Raw genomic sequence first — 21,832 nt, 5'->3', positions numbered from 1 at the left:
CCGGGAGCTCAGTCCCTGGAAACCTTCTCGCAAAGCACGAGAATTCCGAGGGACCGGATGCTCTGGCGGTCATCCGGGATTCATAGAACCGTAGTTACAGTCGTAACTTTCGTTCTATTTCATCCCTACTGACCGCCAGAGGCGGTGCATAAAGCACTGGATGACGAATACCAGCAGCGTCCCGAGGAATAGACAAAACCATACCTCAATGGGACGCAGAAGAGTGTTGCCGGAGAACCTCTTCCAGCGGTTGTGGAGAAACCACATTCACTCTGTAGAATCTTGCAAATGTATTCGGGGATGTCCAAGAGGCCGCCGCACAGATCACGTCCAAGGACACCCCGTTCATAGCGGCCCACGAAGTTGAGAGCCCCCTTGTGGAGTGGCACCTCACCCCGGACGGCAACGGTCGCCCTTGTCGAGTATAGGCTTCCGTGATTACATCAACAATCCAGCGCGCGAGACGCTGTTTGGACAGAGCCTGGCCCTTGCGCGGGCCGGCAAAACAAACAAACAGGCTCTCAGATTTGCGTATCAACGCTGTAGCACGCACATATGCCTCAAGCGCACGGACAGGACACCGCTGTTCGGCGGCAGATCCCGCACCAAAACGTGCAAGTTGTAGCGGCCGGTTGTGCCCCTCCGACAAAATCACCTTTGGAACAAAATCTATATTCGGCCAAAGGGAAACCCCAGAGTTGTCGGGGTGCCAACGAAAACAGGAGTCTGCCACGGACAAAGCCTGGAGCTCACTCACCCGCTTCGCAGAGGCCATCGCCAGAAGGAATGCCGTCTTCATTGACAGCCATTTAAGGTCAACCTGCGACAGAGGCTCAAATGGAGAGGATCGCAACGCCTCCAGCACCAGGGACAGGTCCCACGCTGGGGCCACAGACCGGGCCGGCGGATGCAAACGCCGAGCACCCTTTAGAAAAAGGGAAATATCTTGGTTACGGCCAACCGAGAAACCATTCCACCCCACATGCCCACAAGAAATTGCGGCAATGTATACCTTCAGGGTAGATGGAGAGCGCCCCTGGCCAAGTAGCTCCTGCAGGAATGCGAGCACCGTTGACACAGCACAATGCACTGGATCCTCCTGCAAGTTTTCACTTGCAGGAATACAGAAGACGGGTAGACCGGGCACGAGCATTGCTTATTGTGTTCCCAATCTCCCCGGCATACCTCGAGAAGGTCAGGCCGGGCCCTGCAGCGGCCATACCCAGAGCTTCAGGCGCTCGGGATTGGGGTGCAGAATCTGACCCCCTAGTTGAGAGAGGAGATCCCGCCTGGGGGGGAGACGTCTCGCTGTGCCGCAGCAGAGCCTGCGCAGCAAAGGAAACCATGTCCTCCCTGGCCAAAACGGGGCCACAAGCAGGAGACTGTGGCCCTCCTGAAAGACCCTGAGAAGCGTCTGATGAATCAGGGGGAATGGGGGAAATGCATAAAGCATCGTCCTCGGCCAGTCGTGAGCCAGTGCGTCCTGACCCAGTGGGCTGGCCCTGTCCGCCAGCGAGAACCACTGAGGGCAGTGTGTCGCGTCGCGGGAGGCAAAAAGATCCACCTGTGCCCTGCCGAAGGTCTCCCAAATGTCCCTCACCACCTCCGGGTGAAGCTGCCAGTCCCCCGGCAGCGGCCGATGGCGAGACAGGAAGTCCGCGGACACATTCCAAACCCCCGGAATGTGAACAGCGCTCAGACTGGCAAGGCGCGGGGTAGCCCAAGTCAGGACCCGTTGTGCAATCCTGAACAAGGTCACCGACCCAGTGCCGCTCTGGTGATTTATGTGAAAAACCACACTGGTGTTGTCGGACCGTACCATGACATGACGGCCGCGCAGGTGTGGCAAGAAATGGCGCAGCGCTAGCTCGACAGCCAAGAACTCCAGCACATTGATGTGCAGCCTGCTCTGCCTCTGGGACCATGACGATACCCTTCGGACAGCGTGGCCAGCACCCAAATATCTGGGGAGTGAGCCATCCAGTACTCCAGCTGTCCTGGGGAAAAATGTCCTACCGACGGCCCTGTGGCCTCATCTGGAGGCCCCTCGACCCCGCCCGGGTTTGTGGGGGCCACGGCCGGGCTGTGAGGAACGGGACGCACGGGACGGACGAAATCCAAATCTTGGGGCCTGTTGCAAGTCTGAATCATGATGGGGCGGTGGTGTGTATCTCCGTGAAGAAACGGGAGGGGCGGCCTGAGCCGGTCGATGAGACCCCCGCCTATGAAGCCCCGCCAACTGTTGCCGTGTACGGCAAGCCTGGGCCCTGCGCTCTAGAGCCTCCAGGGCGGCCGGGCCAAATAGTTCTCCGGGAAGAACTGGAACACCCCTCAAGGTCTTCCTACTGGCCTCAGAGAGCGGAGACTGTGCCAGCCATACTTGGCGGCGAGCTTGCAGTAATGTAGAGAGCAGTCGCCCTAGTTCCCTTGACATGAGGGCAAAAGCCTGCAAGGAGGCATCAACCAGCCCATGTGTTGGTTGGTCCACTGGCACCATCTCAAGGGAAACGGACAGGCCAAGCATTAAATGAGACAATGAGTTCCCAATGCGACCCATACGAGCTCCCATGTCGTACGCCTTACACAGAAGGTCGTCTGTAACCTGGCACTGTGGTCGTGGACACCGGGCATTAGTCCGTAAAGTCTCCTCTGGGCGGACGATGAAGGAGGCAATAGCCGGCTCCACTGCCGGCATATGTCCCAGGCCAAGCTTCTGAGGATCCTGCATCAGTGCCAAAACCCTGCCATCTGAAGTAGGCCTCGAAAATGCCTTTGGGTCTGTCCAACAGGCATGCAGTTCCTTAATGTACTCCTCCGAGGGGGGAACTGCAAAGTGGGACGCTGCAGCCTGGCGCCGAAAGAAGGCGCTCGAGGGTGCCGCCTCATCCCGCGGAACATCCAGCTTTAAGCGGGAAAGTGCTGTCCGCAAAGCCGCTGTGACAGTGTCATCACTGTCGGCCTGAGAGCCGGCAGAGGCCAGTGAGCCAGATTCTGAAACTCTGGAGCTCAGAAGGTCAGACTCCAGCTGAAACTGCGTGTCTGAAGCAGCCACAGATATGACGTCATCATATACTGAGGCTGTGCCATGCCCCTCATGCCGTTGTGCCACCACACGACTGGCATCAGTCTGGAGAGTCTGGATAACTGCCCGCATTTGGGCCAGTTCAGATGTCAGCGTGCTCACTTGAGCCGCTAACTTCCCGGGGCCCTTCTTTTTCTTAAATGGGGGGCCGCCTTGAGTAGCCGTGGACGGCCGCTTGAGGCCCCCAGTCTGGCCAGCTGGTAACTGACTCGGAGGCGCCACAGACAACCAGTCTGAAGCGTCCTCGAAAGCCGCCAAGCGCGCCACGCGCACAGACCGGGGCATAACTGAACAGTTGGAGCAAGCATCATCGGAGAGTGCCTCCCGAAGATGATCCACTCCAAGACAAGCAGGGCAGAGATCATGCCCATCGTCAGGCTGCAGCGGCGCCAGGCAGGACCGGCAGCACAGGGACTCCAACATGATAAGACCGGAGCCAATAGAGTCGGGTCGAGCGGAACGCCACTAGCGACTCTAAGATGTAAAACCTCTTACCTACCCCAGTAAGAGGGGCGCAGCGGGGTCAGGTCGAGCAGTGAACGCCACTAATGACCCGCTATGTGAATGAGACGCGCGGGATCAGACTGAGCTGAGCACGCCACTAATGACCCAATGTAAACACAAAACCAGCTACATGTAACCACCAGGTCGAGCCGAAAACGCCACCGCTGGTGTGTAACTGGCTGAAAACAAAGCAGTTCAGAACTAATGACCCGAACACGGCTATAGTTAGAACTTAGAGCCGCGCGGCTGTATCAGTAAACCAAACAACCGGCTTTAGCACGGATAAACACAGAACCGGGTACAATTGTACGGTTCAAATTTAACAAAAAACTACCGAGCGCACGGCTACGGCGAAATGCATTAAAGGGGTACTTACCAGTCGTAGAAAACAACGTAAATATACCTCCTATTGCAACAGGTCCGACACGCTTGTGCAGCCCCAGGAGGGCGAGCGAACTCGCTGCACCGACTGTACCACAGTCACAGGGCTAACAGGCTACAAGCGGCAAAACAAACCAAACTTTGTGGGAAAACAGCAATATTAGCCGAACAACCACGTATACAACCTGCATGCGAGAAGGTGAAAAGGGACTGAGCTCCCGGTGTCACGTGACTATATAGACTCCGGGGGGTCAAAGGTGACTTTTTTGTTATTAATTCTCGACCTGTGTATGCGCAAGGATGATCATCCAGTGCTTTATGCACCGCCTCTGGCGGTCAGTAGGGATGAAATAGAACTAATATTTTCCAAGAATAGTTTCCCCAAAAAAGGATAAAGGACATAAGGGCAGTTCCAGGGTAAATCCAAGGGTGATTAAAACACCTAGGGATTGATATGGTATTATGCAATGCAAAACAAAACTCAGACTGGCAAACATTCCCATGATGCCACTGCCAAAACCCTGCAGACCGTGTCGCCTAATCCCACTGCAGTTCACATTGGAACCAACCAGCCATATCCTCCTCACTCCATGGACCAAAGTTTTTCATCTGTAGGGCCAAAAACACATGCTCTTTTGTGTTGAAAGCTAATTGGTCATTTGTTCTAAAGTCAATGTATGGAGGATTAATTTGGTCATTATCACACTGACACCACTCATCATCTAGAAATGTGTTTTCATTTCTTCTAATGAGACACTGCTTTCACATACAATAACGTCAAATTGATCATTTTGTAAATGTACAAACAGCTATACACAATAAAGGGTTTTCTAATGACAGAGTAGCTGTGTGTGTGTGTTCGTCTGGGTTATTTAGGGCAGAGGCTGTGTCAAGATTTGGTCAAAAAGCGAAAGTCAAACATCTTGTAAACAGCACTGTGCATGTATCTCAGCTAATGAAAGAGCAGGGTGACTCAGTGACTTGTTTTATAGATGGCCTTGTGTATTTTAAGAGCCCTCTTTTCTCTCATGTTCATCCCAGTCTGCTGGGCTCTATGCCTTCTTAAACAGAGACAGACTCCTTGAAAAATAGGAAACTCATAATGGAAGATGTCTTTACATTCAAAATTGTGTTGTCTCATGTTGTCATTATACTGTATATGAATAGTTGAGACCTAAAGTAATAACAGCATGCTCTTCTTTTCAGTGGTAAACTATGGCTCTGACCAATAAGACGCTACGCTGTTTCAAAAGACAATCAAAGCTACAAAGCAATACACTTAATACCTCATTGTGTAACACATTTCATACAATTGCTGTAACACAGGCTCCTACTTGATCAAAAAGGTAAATGTTACACCTTAGAGTCTCTTAACCTTTCACTGGGTTTTAAAATCACTTGCTCTTCCATCCACTAGAGGTCAGAAGTGTGAGGTCTTAATATTTTTTTTCTTGGGTCAAGAGGGTAAAGAGGTCAAAGGAAAGGGATGCAGATTATTTGTTAGTAGGTGTGTTTTGTTCTTGAACTTTCAGGATGGAAATCACACTGAAATGTGAGCAAACAGCAGCCTCTCTGAGTGTCCTCATAGCGGCCTTCTGAGAGCAAACATAGGCAACATATTTGACATGCTTCTTCGATCATCTGTTGGGAATGTTTGAACTGAAAAGGATTGGCCAACTTAAAAAGTCTGTTCAAAGTTCAAACAATGTTTGTAGCATCAGAAGTGTGTATGTGAGAGACGCATTGTTGATGAGAAATTGATAAAAAATAATTATGAGACATTATGTTTCCTGCTTTCTAATTGAATATGACCATTCCAAAGCCAAACACCCAACAAGAGCTACAGTTGTGTAAAAGCTCTATCTCACTCATCCCTGTCAAATCATTTGTCGAATGGATTCAATGGTTAATGTTATGGTTTTGTTTTTTTCTTCAGGGCATGGCTTTCTCCCTGGAGGAGCGCCAACAGCTCGGGATCCATGGCCTGCTGCCCCCCTGCTTTCTCAGCCAGGACGTTCAACTGCTGCAAGTGCTCAAGAACTATGAAATGAAGAGAGATGACCTTGACCGGTGATTCCCACTCGTCCCCGTGTTTCCCTCCATAAGAACTCTTAATCATTGTCTGAAATTTGATTATTTGGAATTTCATATTGAAGATTTCAAAACACTACAAAACTTAGGGTTGAGATTAGGGATTTCCCAATCCGATCACGTGATCAGAAATCGGGCCCGATCACGTGGTTTCAGACTCGATCGAAATCGGATGGTGCGTCCCGATTAGTGATCGGATATAAATTTTACTCTTATTAGTTTGATCAGCACTATACATTTCAAGCTTATTATTAGTCTCTCACCTCCGTATAATGCATGAATGGATCACAACATTTTACTGTCGTAAAGCCCACACTTTACAGCAGTAAACTTTAGTTTTGTTTACGCCGTGCAACCCTGCATCATCGAGGATCCCACACAGCAGAGCGCGTCGAACAGATTAAGGAAAAATGCTCAACAACTCGGGCTTCCACAAGCAACGGGTCGATGTAATTTTGCGTGATGGTGCGGTTTGGGCGAGGGCGTCATCACCATTCCGGAGCACAGACACGGGGGTGCGGAGTGCGGGCTGTGCGGCGTGATGGACACCGTGGCTAACGCGAGGAAGATTGTAGGTCACTTTAAACACTTGCCCCTGGCTTACTCTCGACTCGAAGACACAGACGGATTTCATCAAGAAAAACATAAATTGTATTATTTAAGACAGAAGAGAAGCCCCTGCGACAAGTTGGCCACTGTCCAGGGTGTACCCCGCCTAAAGCCCAAAGTCACTGGGATAGGCTCCAGTCACCCGCGACCCCGAAAGGGAACAAGCGGTAGAAAATGGATGGATGGAAGCCAGAAGAGAATTAAGAGAGCAGTTCTGAAAAGCACATTGCTGGCCTTACTTTATGACACTGTTGCACTTTCATTTAATACGCACTTTGCTAATTTGTTTACATGCCTGCTGGGTATTTTAAGTTGAGCTGCTATTTTTATTTAATTCAAATTTTGCACTATTCAAATTATTATTACACTATTATTCAAGCTACCTCAAAGAAGACTGTTAAAGTGTTAAAAAAAAATGAAAAATAAACTGGGGACAACCTGTTTATAAGATAAGATATTCCTTTATTGTCCACACATGGGGAAATTTCGTAATTGATGCATTTGTGAATTTTTTTAATGTGTTACAAAAGTATCGGATCGGGACTCGGTATCGGCAGATACTCAAAATCAGATGACTAGGAATCGGATCGGGGCCAAAAAAACCTGATCGGGACGTCCCTAGTTGAGATCACCTCAGCCTCTGCATCAGCTCCCTGCATTCCCATATCTCCAAGTGTTTTTACAACATCCACAGCGACAAGGAAAACCTGATTAAAAGCCGCTCCAACAAAATTTACAAAGAAACAAGAAATGTTACTATACGAGCCGCACTAAGCCACAAGTGCCCACTTTGTAACATGAGATATTTACACACGCTGGTTGTCTTTTGAACCGGGGGTCTCGCACCCGAGGTCCGCAGCACATCTGCTGCGCCTCAGGCCGCTGCTGCCATTGTATCATTTGTGATATGATATTCACAAAGAAAGATGATCAGGTCAAGTTTGAATATGAGAATGACTGTAGTAAAACAGCGTTTTGAAGCTTTAAATAAAGTGACCACTGTCCACTGACGTCTTCTTCTACAGTGTGTCAAATGCTTGCGCTTCCTGCTAGAGTGCCCCCCGGTGGCCGTTAGCCGTTAGCCAGTAAAAATCAATAAATTAACCACACCATTTTATTCATAGCATGGGGATAAGGAGCGGCTTATAGTCCAAAAAGTACGGTATGTAAAATGTAGAAGCATGGCTTTTTATTTATTTATTTATTCTTCTTAAAAATATACAAAACAACACAATTGAACAAGACAGAAAGTTGGGACTGTATACGTAGTCCTAAATCAGCCCGGAGTGATTGTTCTATTAGGTCTAAAGTCAAACAAATTTGCCCTATTTCAAATTAAGTCCAAATGTGATTTAGTCCTTAATTGTTGGTTGTGTCCTCCATTTCTTAGTAATGCCATTTTTCCTTATAGCCAGAATAATGTTCCAGTGATATCCATTTACTGTGTCCATAATGGGAGGCCCAGGAACATACTTTGGAAATTGAGTGGGATGATGATGTCAAAGTATTTTTGAGCAACAGGACAGTCCCAGAACACATGATAATGGTGTGCTGCCATAGTTTTCCCAACTGGTAGAATAAAATAGTGCACTTCGTTATGAAAAAACGTGACACATTTTCCAATAGAATTCTTTCCATGTGACCCTGTGGTTCTCCATTGAAATGTACAGTACATATATTTTCCCATTCTTCAACTGTGAAAAGAAGAAGCCTGGATTTTAAGTAAAATACTTAATTACCCATCACTGTGCTTACCCTTTATGTGAAAGATGACTCCTCTTTGTCTAATAGTGGAGAGAGTCAGAGCCTCAGAAGTGTTTTCTCCCATAGAAATCTCACAATAACAGTGATTATGTCCATGCCGTTCCCATGCCTTATCAAATCAGTGTCATTGACAAACTGGTCCAGTACAACATGCTCTGCGTATGAATGATCATCAGTGTGCACAAGCTGTGTTTACATACAGTCTGATCCGTCCACATAGTTCATGCTAGACATTGTCCTTGAGCATAACTTATCATGCTCACCATTTTACTTTAACCCCTCTTGCTTTGTGAAATTCTTGCAACAAATTAGCTCAACCAAACAGGGTTGTGTTTCTGATCCTCGATGATAGAGTAAGTTAATTACCCACTGTGACTGTGTTGTCAACAGAGGAAATGGGCTTTGGCTTTGTGCTATGTGAAGGTATTTGTTAAGTAAAAAAACCTCCTCAATTCATTGAGTTTTAAGAAAGCCCAAAGTGTCTCTGTCAGAGTGAATCAAGACTCATAAAGAGATTCATAATTTTACTGATCATTGATTGCACCTCTTTCAAATATGTATTAGAATGAAGCTGCATGTTAAATGCTGTGTACTGTAAATAGAAACATTTCCTGGGAGTGGATCATGTTATACAAGCAAGTGCTTGCCAGCAAAAATAAAGCCTGACAAGCTTTTGGCAATAATTCTTGAACAAAAGAACCCAAGATAGAACCAAGTATGTAGATAAGCAAAGCACTGACGCACAGCCCATACAGTGTTATCCTACATAATTTTAACTTTGAGATGAAAGCTACTGCACATCAGACAGAACATCTGACATAGTCATTGAGCTCTGTTGTTTGAGGGGAAACACTGGCCCTTCATGTGATAAATGACTTACAACAGAAGCTAATTTCTGTCTCAATATGAAGGCCTTCCATTAAGAGCAACTGTCACCATGGTGTATTGTGCAGCTGCTCCAGTCCTTGATCCACCTCTACAAGAGGCACCTTGTGCTGCTCTTATGGAAACTCAACAGTAGACTCCACTCTACATGCTCAACTTCATTTAGGTCAAATGCAAAGATTTAGGTTCTGGTCAATCTCCTGTCAGAGCACAATGGGACAATTGGAAACTTTTCATAGTGTGTATTTTTCCCCATTATTTGGAACATGTGCAATAAATGAGACTGTAATGTCTGTACTACAGCACTATGGTGTTCACCTCTTATGTCTGTTACATCTCACTCTCATATACTGTAAATGCTCCACATCTGACTTGAATTATCCGTGCTGCCAAACCCTCTCAGATGTTTGAGGTTGACGGGTCATGTTTTCTCAGATACATCTTCCTGATGGGGCTCCAGGACCGCAGTGAGAAGCTCTTCTACCGAGTGCTCACCTCCAACATCGAGCGCTTCATGCCTGTCATTTACACCCCGACAGTGGGCCTCGCCTGCCAGCAGTACGGCCTCATCTTCAGACGGCCCAGGTGAGTCAGCCCAAAGGGTTTCCTCTCTCCACATTCTTCTTATCCAAATAAATAGATATTTCATTTTTATTATGATACCAACACTAGTTACTGCTGTTAATTATGTTAAGAACTTTTCTTTCCAGCCTTCCAAAAGCCATCTGCAAACAATTAATCCCTTTGTTTATATCTTATTGCATTTTTGGCCAATATAGCCACACCTTTAGACTTTTCTTTAATTAATACGCCAAAATAAAGAATTTAATTACTGTGTGGATCCAGTTAATGAGTACAAGTGGAAATACACTTTAATGCCTGTTGTCACTTAATTGTTGTCTTCTTGTCTAAAGGGCAACCTGTAAGAGCAGTGTCCTGATTTTATACAATATCAATCAATATCAGTCTGGTCACTAGTTTCATCTCCACAAATTCCGTCCATATCAAAACAAAATGGCTGCTTAAAGGCGCAATGGACGATTTTTCGGCGATTTGAGAACGCAGGCAGAAGTGCGCATACGCACTCCCCCGTGCGAACTGATACAACACACAAGTGCGTTTGTTTATTAGCGCAACGGATCTCATCGCATCTCTCGTCTCCCGTAGATTTCCTTCTTCTTCTGCGTCAGCTCGAACAGTCATTCTCCGTCTTCATTTTGTCTCGTACACTGAGGGAACTATATTATGATAGATCAATGCGCTTAGACACGCAGAAACGTGGGGACGAGCCACACGCGGCTGCAGGTGAGCGGTAAGTGCGTTTTATGATTGATACGTGGCAGGACTAATCGGCAGTCCACTCCACGAGGAAATAAAACTCAGTTTTGGTCAAAAAAAATCGTCCATTCAACCTTTAAACAAAAGAAATAAAGGACAAAAAATTCTCAGGGGACTGAAAACATTGCATATTTTTGCCAAATCAAAGTAATTTGTTTCACATACGTCACTGAAATAAATAAATCAGTTTGATTTTGGCTCGAGACGTGACGGAGGAAGTGGTGACCAGACTCACTCTTCATAAAGAATTGAAGAAGTGTGTATTCTGGCTTCAAAGCTGGACCAGGTATCTTCCAAATTTTAAGGTAGGATCTGGGTCTGAGGCCTTCGAAAAAATATAAATGTAGTAGGCTGTATTTTAGGCAGTGGAATTACTTTAACCTTTTCTATATTTTGGTATTGCTTGTCAGTAATGCCATTAGCCCTGAACCCAATCTGTACTTTGCGGTAGCTACTCCAGCTGCAGTTTGGTTGGACAGCTGAGCTTGAGGCAGACTGCTTTAAGCTGTTGAAATGAGTTCACCTTGAGTGAATTTGGCTCCTGTTAGACCATCTTCTTCTGCAAACATGCTTCAGTCTATCACACTCAGAGCTCTGCAAGTGTCTGCTCTCCCCCCAGCTTTTTTATTTGATTCAAGTAACCTCTCTCTCTGACGGGGTTCAGCCCAGCATAGCATAGTGTTTTACTTGGCCCTATCCCTCTACAACCCAGATCTGAGCTTCACAGCCTCTTAACCCCACTAATCTTATGATGCATTGTGGATTAGTCACTTTGAAGATCTAATTTATATATATTTCACATATATATTTGAGCACTACAGCATCAAATATGATTTTGATAAAGAATTGTGATAAACATTGGTCAAATGAAGCAACTGAATTCATAACTTAATTTATCTTGTTAAAATCCGGTCTATAACTCAATTCTTTTAGGCAGAATGTCACAATGGCCTTTTTACTCAAGTACAGTACATTTACTTTTGAACAATCCACCACTTACATAGTCCACTGAGAATAGGTAAGAGAAACAACACTAGTACTATTTTACAAACGGGAAAAGTTATAGGTTGTAAGAAAAAGAAAAAGCAGCAGTACTTTTGAGATGCAACGTGACTGCGGCTCTGATATATCATATTCACACAAGAAATGGTAAATTAATTTGACCGTGTATAGCGGCGGTGTTGCGCTTCAGATGCGTTTGGTTTGTGGACAAAGAGGCCATATAATCGACATCCATTCTGACTTGAACAAACAAATCTTCTTATACGTTGCTCTGTTCGGTTACAGACATCACACCTTTGCCATTAGACATTTTTTTTAGATTTATGGATTCTAACACATCAGCTCAGAAAAAATCTGTATGCATTATTGGGCGAGTTTTCAACAGCAGCTGTGACCTGTATAGTTTCTAATGGTGTCTAATAAGTACTTCTTTTAATAGTCACCTTGAGTACTTAAAAAACCTGGAAACTCTCATTCTCTATTACACTTCCTAACAGCTCCCTCTCCCTCAGCACTGAACAACTATGTGGAAAAAAATATTCCTAGCATTCTCGCTGGCTCTCTCATGCTCAGACTGAAGGAGTCATCTCATACACTCCCACCCTCCCAAAGGGCAGTGGGCCAAGATTCTCTGCCAGAAGCTCAGGAGTGATGTTTCTGTATCGGGGGATAAGACCGGCCGCCCCCTGTTAGTGCGCTACCTGCTGAAGATATCTGGTCCATAAACTCCCATAGCTACTTTACTAAGAGTTTACCATTGTGTGTCTTCCTATAGGACCACCACTGTAGCCGATTACAGTTAATCATAAGCTTCCAGTTCCAATTCCTTTATGAATGACAGTAGCGGCTTCTCCCTGTGAATTGAACTGCTAATCTGCCTCAACACGGTGCTCAGTAACCAGGGTCAAATGTCAAGCGTCATTAGGTGTCAAAACAGGGTTGATTCAGTGATGATTCAGTGATCTCCGAGTAGTTCCGAGGCAGGGAGGAGGGCGAGTAGAAAGCCCTACATTCACCGCATGAGGAGATTTGTGGACACGCTGACGTTTATTACTGTTTAAGCTCATAAGCGCACACATTGTTTTGGCACAGAAACTTACTGTGTACTACGTTTTTGTTTTCAACTTAAATGTAGGTTGTGTGCTTTGGTTGACAGCTCCAAACTCACTGGTGATGAATGATAATGTTTTGTAGAGGGAAAATGATCCCAACTATTGCATTAAAGTAATTAGGTATACTTCAGTCATTGCCAGTGTTTGCCTTAATGCTGTGGTGTAGTGCAACCCAGAGTCTAAATAAACTTATAAAAGGCGCTTTTTATGTAAGACACAAGCTCCATCAAGGGGCTCCGGGGGAAGTGACAGAAACAGATTTATCATGCTGATGGTGATAGATGATCTTTGCCAGGCATTAGTGAATTCCTGGTTCAGGTTGAATGTTCAGCGCTTGTGTGTGCAACTACGGCTGCCTGTCAAAGTGTGGAAAGTATGATATACACACCACTTCCCAGGAGATGTGCTGGTGTTAAGATTGGTTCAGCTTTCATGAAAACAAAGAAGAAAAACCCTCTTTTATATATGATAAGGAAGGTTATGCATTACATGGGAATAACTTACTGTAGATAACCAAATGCAGTGCACATTCTCAAATAAATCATGTTCATGGTTGCAACTATATAAACTTATTTTTTATAGATGGCAGAATTATGTTCTGTACCATGTCCCAATTTAAGTAAAATCACTAATTTGCCTACAGCAATTATCACATCGCAAAGCCTACAGTTCTTTGAGGTTAAGGTTAAGGTTCCCCATAGGCTAATTTGTCCTCTGCTTTGACCCATTATCCAGTGCCGCTGGGGCATCTCCTCAGGAGCAGTGGTCAATGTACCTGGAGCCTCATCTCCAGATCTTTGTGCTAGGCTTGGTCAGGACTGTACCTGGATGATTTTACCTTGTGGATGTTTTTTGTTCATGGGAGAAACCAGAAGAAATACACCCAGACACGGAGGAAAGCATCCACACAGGAAGACCCAGTCTGGTCCGGGAGGTTTTACTGGGACTGGAGTGGCCAAAGGTCTTTCCTATAGTATAGACTAAATATTAGTAGTTTATATTGCAAAGCCTTTCCTTAATAGTCAAAGAATTAAGCCCTTCTTAAATCATAAAGCCAATTGAAAAGCATGATTAAGTTGTAACGTGACACTGTTGAGCACAAAATGCAGTTTGTAGAATACTCACAGTTTACTTGGATTGTGTATAGAGTCACACAAAAAGATGACATCCAAAAAACGATGTGCTTATTGAACTGTGGTGACCTAATTACAACCAGAACTCTTGGTTCAACCACTTTTTCCACTGATTATCCTTTTGGTGGTTATGACTGATTACGTGACTTAGGTCGATGTATTTTTTTACTGCTGTTGTGACGTTTTGGTTGACTCCAAGACACAAAATACTCAGATGTGGGAAGAATGGAATACATTGAAACTATATTGACCTCTGCTGAAGTAAACATTTGCATTAATAGCCAGAGCACTTATAATGGCATGGAGTACATTTTTACCACTGACACCATGAGAAAAAACACAAATGTAGCTGATTGCCATTTCCACTGCACCGTTGAATAAACGGAAAGCACTCAAGCTAAATACACGTTTTAAACAAGAGGCTTGAAAAACCTGGCGGCCTTGTCATTGATGGTAATAGGATTTGGTGATGTTTCACAGAACCATATTGTACATTTAAGTATACTTGCCTGGACAATAATGGTTTTAATTGTATTTGTTCATATCTGTTACACTGATTATATTCAATGTTATATAACAAATTGCGTGAGACCATGGTGGAAGTAGTGTAATTAAATATTTTTATGAACACTTTCTCCCAGAATCACTCGGGCTGCATAAAACAGATTCATATGCAGTATATTTTTGCTAAATATCTGAAGGAATCTTGTCTGTTCAGCTGGAAATCACTATTGCTGTATACAATTTCTTGTTGTGTTCTCTTTTTGTATATTTTTTCCAATCTCTTTGTTCTTTCTAATAAACTTGCTTAAACAAAGACCCCAGATTTTAGTTTGCAAGGAAAAAGACTTAAGATTATTCACTGTCCAGAGTAATATGCAGCTAGATGCTATTAACTGCTTTTTCCAGTGCATTTTTCAGACGCCATCACTAAAGACCTAAATTACAGAGTGCAGATCGTTTTGGCTGCTTTCCTTACTGTCTCCACTGGTTTGTTTGGTGCACAACAGCAGTATTTCTACAGCCTTCCTCCGGTGGAAAAAGGACTGATCCCATTTCTGATGTCTCTGAACCTCTCAGCCTGGTTTGTAAGTTATGAAAAATACCATAGTGTTGTAAATGTAGGCAATATCAGTTAGACTGACCTAAGCAGTCAATTTGAAAATGTGGAAAAGAGAGCGGAACAAACTTATAAAAATAAGTAAAGTTTCCCTGCCAACAACTATTATTATCATTTAAAGTGTTAAATTCTGTCATTTTCCTGCCTTTATATTTTAGCTTCTTGCACTATTTTGTTCCTTTCTGTTCTATATATTTTAACAATGTTATTTGTGCCATAATGACTGTTGCAGTGGCTCTCACAACCCTCAAAGTGCCTGTGAATTTCAATGCATCTATCACTGCTTTATTGCCCCTGTCATGGCTGAAATGTGTTTGTGTTGCCGTAGTGCCAAAAGAGCAGATGTTGGAGATGACATTTTACAAGCCAAAGCAAAGCACTGGCTTTGTGCAGTCCTTTCACCCCGTGACCCTCTGGACTTATTCTCATGGGGATTGTAATAGGTTTAAATATAATGGTATGACACAATACAGAAAACTCTGTATGCTTATCAATGTTGGTCAGATTAGTTAGAAAAACTCATCTGATTATACAGATTGCTCCTAAATGTAATCTACCTTTTTGATTACTTTCTTTCAACTAGAAGTTAAGTTTGATTTATAATAAAACAATTATTCACTAACCACGGTTAATCTCTTATCTACAGATAGGACTTTGTTACTGTTGATAGCCAAGACATCTTTGACCATAGATTATTTTTATTAGCTTTATTTAGCAAAAAGAAAGGGGACACTTGGATGGTTTACACCAATCAGAAGGCTTGGCTCAGAGCTATAGCAGAACTGTCTTGCATTAGCTTGATAATATCCACTAGCTCCCACACCACATGTTTTGGGCTGTGCATAGTCTCATGATGACACAAACGTCTGAATTTACATATCTCAGACGTGAGTGAATATCTAAACAAGTTTTTGTTTGTTTGAATAATTTAATGCTTGATTGAGCAAATACTTTCTGCCACAAAACTGTCACCCCGCACTTTATGGTCCAGCTTGTTGGATTCGCAACTGATTATATTAGAAAGCGCTGTTGATTCAGAATATTGGATCAGTTCTAACAAAGCAAAGCCTTTGACATAAGTTAGTCATGCATGCTGTGTGTTTTCTTCTGCTCACTCGCTGGAGTCTGGACAGAAAAAATAATAGTGGCCAAGTCGAGCTATTTTTTTGTGAACCTGGATGAAATGTTACATCTTTATTCAGACTTTACTCTTTCACTGTCAGATTTACAACATAAAGAGACAATTCACACTGACAAAATCTTTAGTTTAATTTACTGGATATATAATGTATGTACGATCATGTGTTTTTGAGAATCCTTAAAACCGGCTGCTTCATGTAAAATGTAGTATATACTTCTGTAGATACTATTATGTAAAGTTTTTCGGCTCCTCTCAATAGAAAAAATGTTTCTAGAAAATGTCCAGGTTCATGACATTTCATGACAGTCTGATAAGTGTGACTGGAGGTTGACCTCCGATAACTTGCAGGTCTTGATCCTTTTTCCTTATACGGCAGTGACCTAAGCCCTGAGCTATCACTTTTTGGTTTAGAAACCTGCATCTCTTTATTTAAGGCTACAGCTTAAGTCATGTCATTTTCAATTATCTCCCTCCAAAATCTTTAAGCCGCACATATTTTTTAAATATATGCATGACTGATATAAAATGTGAAGTATTTCCAATGTTTCTCAGCTAATCCAATGTGTCCTCAGTGGATAAAAGTGTATTGTAAGTTATAGTTTTATTACTGAGAAGCAAAATATGACAGTTGTAGTCTCGTCGAGTGTGAATTATATGTCCTGCTATAAGAAAAGGATACTCTCAAAGCACTTCTCCGTCTGTCTAAAGAACAGACTGACACTTTCTTGCCTCTAACCCAGATGTCCCATGAAATTAGATCCAGATTTGTCTGTAAGCTTCAGAGATATACCTCAGGACTGTACGTCATATACACCGCATCCAAGGAACCGAGGAAGTCTTTTCTGAGATCCAAACATTCAAATGAGTGTGTGTGTGCTTTAATCAATAAGAGCATACAATCTTAGCCATTCACATTTTTAACATTAACGTTGTACTTGTAAAACGTAATGCATTCTGTGGATCCTTTAATACTTCATTACTTTTGTGATATACTGTATAATTACTGTATAATAATACTGTAATATTTCTGGAGGATTTTAGTTTGTAAGATTCTGCAAATTCCATTCAAACTTTGAACTTGTTCTGGCCACAGTTGCTGAAAACCTCAGTTTGCACATAAACATTAATGTCATTAATTGCATGTCAAGCTTATCACTATCAGCATTCTCATAAAGTCCGGAAATGGTTAGAAATGATTGGAAACTTTGCTAACAGTAGAGTCTAATAGCCACTGAGTTCATCAGGTTTTGTGGCTCTGATTTCTTTTGCAGGGTTTGGAGCGAGACTTTTCCTCCTCTTATTTAGGTAAGTCTGGCTGAAGCTGATACTGTATCTGCTGCAGTCGTCTGGACGTTTGACCACTGCTCTTTCAACCCCATTAGCTACAGTAGTCAGCGATGGTGATGACTCATATGCTTTGGTTACATATGAAGTGTTACATTCCAGTCTCTTGATGTCATTATCAAGCTCTCTTCTGTCTTAAAACGTCTCCTTTTAGTCTCTCTGCCTGTCTGCGTGTATGCATTCCCTTTTGCATTTTCACTCTGGGATCATCAAAGCAAACAGGCACTCATTTAGAAGTTGATTTGGTGTATAATGCTTTACGCCAGAAGCTGTTCCTGCAGTTATCTTCATTTGTCCATGCTTTGGCACAGCTAGAGAAGAATACTGGTGATTGTCTTCCTGTGATTGGATAGTATACATTTAAACAAAAGGATTAGGGCTAGGCACTAAATTCATTAATTAATTAATCGACATTCAGTCATGTTGTCAGTGAGGGTTTTTGAATCTAGAGGTCCACGGCCAATATTCTGTCAGTAAAAACATGGGGTTTGGAGCAGAATGAGATTTTGGTGAAAGATTTTTGTATTTTTTTTACTGGTGTGTTAAATGGCACAGATCAAAGGCCTGTGTAGTTTCTGTTCATGAAACCATTACTAAAATATATTTTTGTTTTTGAAAAGAATAAATCAAATCAAATTGAAAATCGAGATTGATCAATACAAGGAAAAAATGTATATATTTATTTTTTCCATATCACCCAGTCCTAAAAGGGAGTGTATTTAATAAATCTATTGTGCATCTTTAGGGTATAAAGATTTAAACTAAAGTCTCAAAATGTCTCTCCAAGACACACTTTGCTTTTCCTTCAAACCATAATTTTCTCTCAAGATTGAACTTCTTTTTGTGTGTCGTTAATATTTGATATATATATATTCTAATTTATAATCATGAAATACATTATACTTAGACAATATGTTGTTTATTTTGCCGGTATAATATCTGCTGTTTTCTCTTTCTGCTGTAGCCCAATAACCTTTTTGCCAGTATCAATCTTTTGAACACGCTCAAAGTCTAGAAGTCAAGTTGTAGTAAACTGCCCGACTCCTGCCCAAACCACTGCCTGCGCCCACATGTAATACATCACTGCTTTTCTGTCATTCTAATCACCCTCTTTAAATCCCTCTGTAGACACATTTTAAAAGGGGCTTACGTTATGCTCCATTTGGCATGTAACCCAAAGTGATGAAACCTTCATCGGGTTGGCTTCATTTTGCCCTCAAATACCCTCATATCCTGGTTACGTCAGAAAGAACGATCAGTGTGAAGATAGATTTCAGTCAGATGCAGTGGAATGAAGTAAGGGTGGGTTAAAAACATTGAACTGTCCCATGTCTGTGCAGAGAGAGAGGTTAAGTCAGATGAAGTGCTGAGTAGTTTGGAGAACTTGTGCAGAATTCTTGTTATAGCCTGAGCATGTCGTGGACAGTGTGAGGGGAGAAGAAGAGTGCATTGTCCCTTCAGACTTAGACACGAGGCGGTAATAGGAAAATACACATTGGACAGAGGATTCCTGCCCGTCATTATTCATTTCCAAGTGATGAGAGCTTGGTGTTGAACAAAAATGACAAAGTACACTTGCTTCTTGTTGCTTGTGAAAACACAAACGTCCAGCCCTCAGTATGGCACAAAAGCTTCTTTTTCTGAAGGAACAACAGAAAAATGTGGAAATCTCTGTGGAAATTCAAGGTGCACGGAGCTCAACAATGGATAAAGAAACTATACCGGAGAAAAGAAAAAGTACTAGCATCAGCACTAGAAGTTGGATAGTTACAAAAGGTCAATAAGCATTTATTTATTTATTTATTTTTTACCTCTTGTACAAAAAATACCAACTGCTTTAAGAATGAACAGATATTGTCTCTTGTTTTCTGCTTGAAACATTTAGTGCTCTTCCAAATTAGGATTGTGCTGTTTTTGTACATTGAACTGCCAAACCCTGAAAATAGCATCCTTGTGACTGGCTCTTTTGTGTTAACTTTGGCCTATTAGCCATGTTGAAACTTGCATAAAGTGCTCTGGATCACCACAAGGAACCCCCCCACAGAATAGATGTGTCATTTCAGCTGTATTTTGATGTTAAACCAAAGGATTCCTACTGTGCTGTAATATTTTTCATTGCAAGCTACTTATCACTAACGTCCAAATGATATATTTAAAATAATCTTTGTAAACTTGTATGAACTCTTTCATCAAAATATTTGCTCTGAATTAGTTGGTGCGGATTCAACTAACGTCCACTTAATCCTTTTACTAGGTAGAAACAGTCCCCGTGCTGACCCCCAGATGATTTGCAGTACGTTGCAAATAATTCAAGAAAAATCAGATCTATACTAAAACAGTAGAGGTTTTATCTTTCAGTGGATTTTAATGCCGCAGAGAGCACTCGAGTGTTTACAGACATATCTTCCAGTGCATGTCAGAGCTAATTGTGTGTGTAGCACTGCAGTGACCTTTGGGAGAGGATTACATCAGTCCCAGAGTTAAATCTGTCTCTGTATAACTGATAAAACTGTTCTATTGCATCATAGTAAAACATTTGAACCATCAGCCATGCCAACCTTGACAATATGAGGCATTACATCTTTATTTGGTCCAATAATAATAATTTAAACTTTATTCTGTAAAATACAAATAGTTACTTTGATATATGTCTATATTTTGTGTTTCTCTTTCATTAGCTGTTACATAAGACAAGGACATTGTTCCAAACATCCTGGACTAGCTGGTCTGCTCTTCCAGTTTAAAACCCAGCTACCTTTGAGTTCAGGAATAGATACTTTGACTGCTAATAACCTTTTTATTGATTCTCGAGAGAATAGTTGTTATAATGTAATATTTTGTCCCTCTTGCAATAGAAATTCCTAATATCCTGGTTACATAAATGTATAAAAACTGCAGTCTTACTAACTTCACATTTTCGCTTCCTTTGGGCACAATCATAATAAAAGAGGCGAGTTCTTTCAAGTCCAATCAAACACATTTTCAATCAAGCAGAACTGTTGCAGTGCCCAAAAGTGTCCTGTTTTTATCCCATTTGGAGCTTAATTCAATGGCAAAACTTCATAGTGTTTCCAGCCGCTGATCTTTGACCCCATTTTCACAGGCTTTGCTCAGTGATTTGTGCCCATTGTGTCAGTCCAACCCTGCGTGGCTTGCTAACTGCAGTGTGAAGATTAAGGTTATGCCATTGGGGGGCTTCAGAGGTGGCGATTGGAGGTGTTTTGTGAGAACACGGGTCAACGCTTGTGGGACGCTCTGTTTTGGGGTCACACTGTTTCTCCTCAGTGCTCCCTTCCACCCATCATCCCGGGTTGGTCACTTGGGTGTGTTTTGTGTTGAACCACAGGTCATTGGGCACAACACTTTCTGGTTGCCAGGTTGTTTACTTTATTCTCTCCTCCTCTGAACGCAGCCACACTCTTTGTAGCCATTCATTCTGCCAGAAAATTAGACCACTGCTGTTCGGTCACCAGCAATAGGGCATATTTGGACTCAAAGGACATTGAGTTGCAAAGGAATATCTGGGTAGTAATCTTTCCTAGACACTGAGCTAACAGACAAAACAGTAAACAACATAAAGTTATAACTTAAAGATACACAATTTCAATCTTGGAATACCTGCCCAAATCACCTGTGCTACAATGATTATTGTTTAAAACTTTCAATGTTTAATTCTGCAGTTTATTCATATGTCACAATTTTCTTTGGATGGCTTCTAATTTAATTAAAAAAAAATTATCTCTGTAATGTCTGGTCTTGTTTGTGTTTTTGTTAAATGTTTAGAATTTTTAAAACATTAAACAATAAAGGTTGCTGTATGTTGTCAGTGATAGCTTTCATATTCTATATATTATACTCCTTGGTGCAAAACATCTTGTGATTATCTTCAAAGGCTGTGATGACTGAGGCCAAACATTATTTCAGTGACGGCAGTGCCCCTTTGTAGCATTCTTCAGTTATGATCAGTCTAGATCAGTATAATCTGTATTCAAAGACATTTCTCATTTACTTTCTGTCGGTCTGTCTTGATTTTTTCACCAACACACCATCTGTTGTTCCATTCAATTTGTTTTTGTAATGACCAAAATCACAACAGCAGTTTCCTCAATGGGCGACAATTACATAGAGAAGCGGATTAAAAGATGTTAACAGGAATTTATCAAATGGATAACTGTCCCAGCATCCCCTGTTCTTGGACCCTCCTTCTCGGCAAAAAACTATAAAAAACCCTGAGGGGAAAAGTAGAAACGTCGGGGAGAACCACAGTGAAGGAGAGATCCTACTCCCACAGACAGACAGGCTGCAGATGTTCATTTGCAGATGAGT

General features: G+C 42.6%; 1 protein-coding gene across 1 annotated transcript in view; it reads left to right on the top strand.

Annotated features, from left to right (window-relative positions):
* The window catches only part of me1 (malic enzyme 1, NADP(+)-dependent, cytosolic), a 54,105-nt gene that overhangs the window by 15,881 nt on the left and 16,392 nt on the right, over nt 1-21,832 (top strand). The window contains exons 2-3 of the mRNA XM_072460682.1: nt 5,904-6,037; nt 9,752-9,901. Of these exons, the coding sequence (XP_072316783.1) occupies nt 5,904-6,037; nt 9,752-9,901 (284 nt within the window). The remainder of the gene's footprint in view (nt 1-5,903; nt 6,038-9,751; nt 9,902-21,832) is intronic.

This window comes from Eucyclogobius newberryi, unplaced genomic scaffold (assembly GCF_026437365.1).
Source record: "Eucyclogobius newberryi isolate DKJ021-1_F unplaced genomic scaffold, fEucNew1.0.hap1 SCAF_3, whole genome shotgun sequence".
Taxonomy (NCBI): domain Eukaryota; kingdom Metazoa; phylum Chordata; class Actinopteri; order Gobiiformes; family Gobiidae; genus Eucyclogobius; species Eucyclogobius newberryi.
Note: the sequence above shows the minus strand (reverse complement) of the source record. Positions and strands in the feature narration are given on the sequence as shown.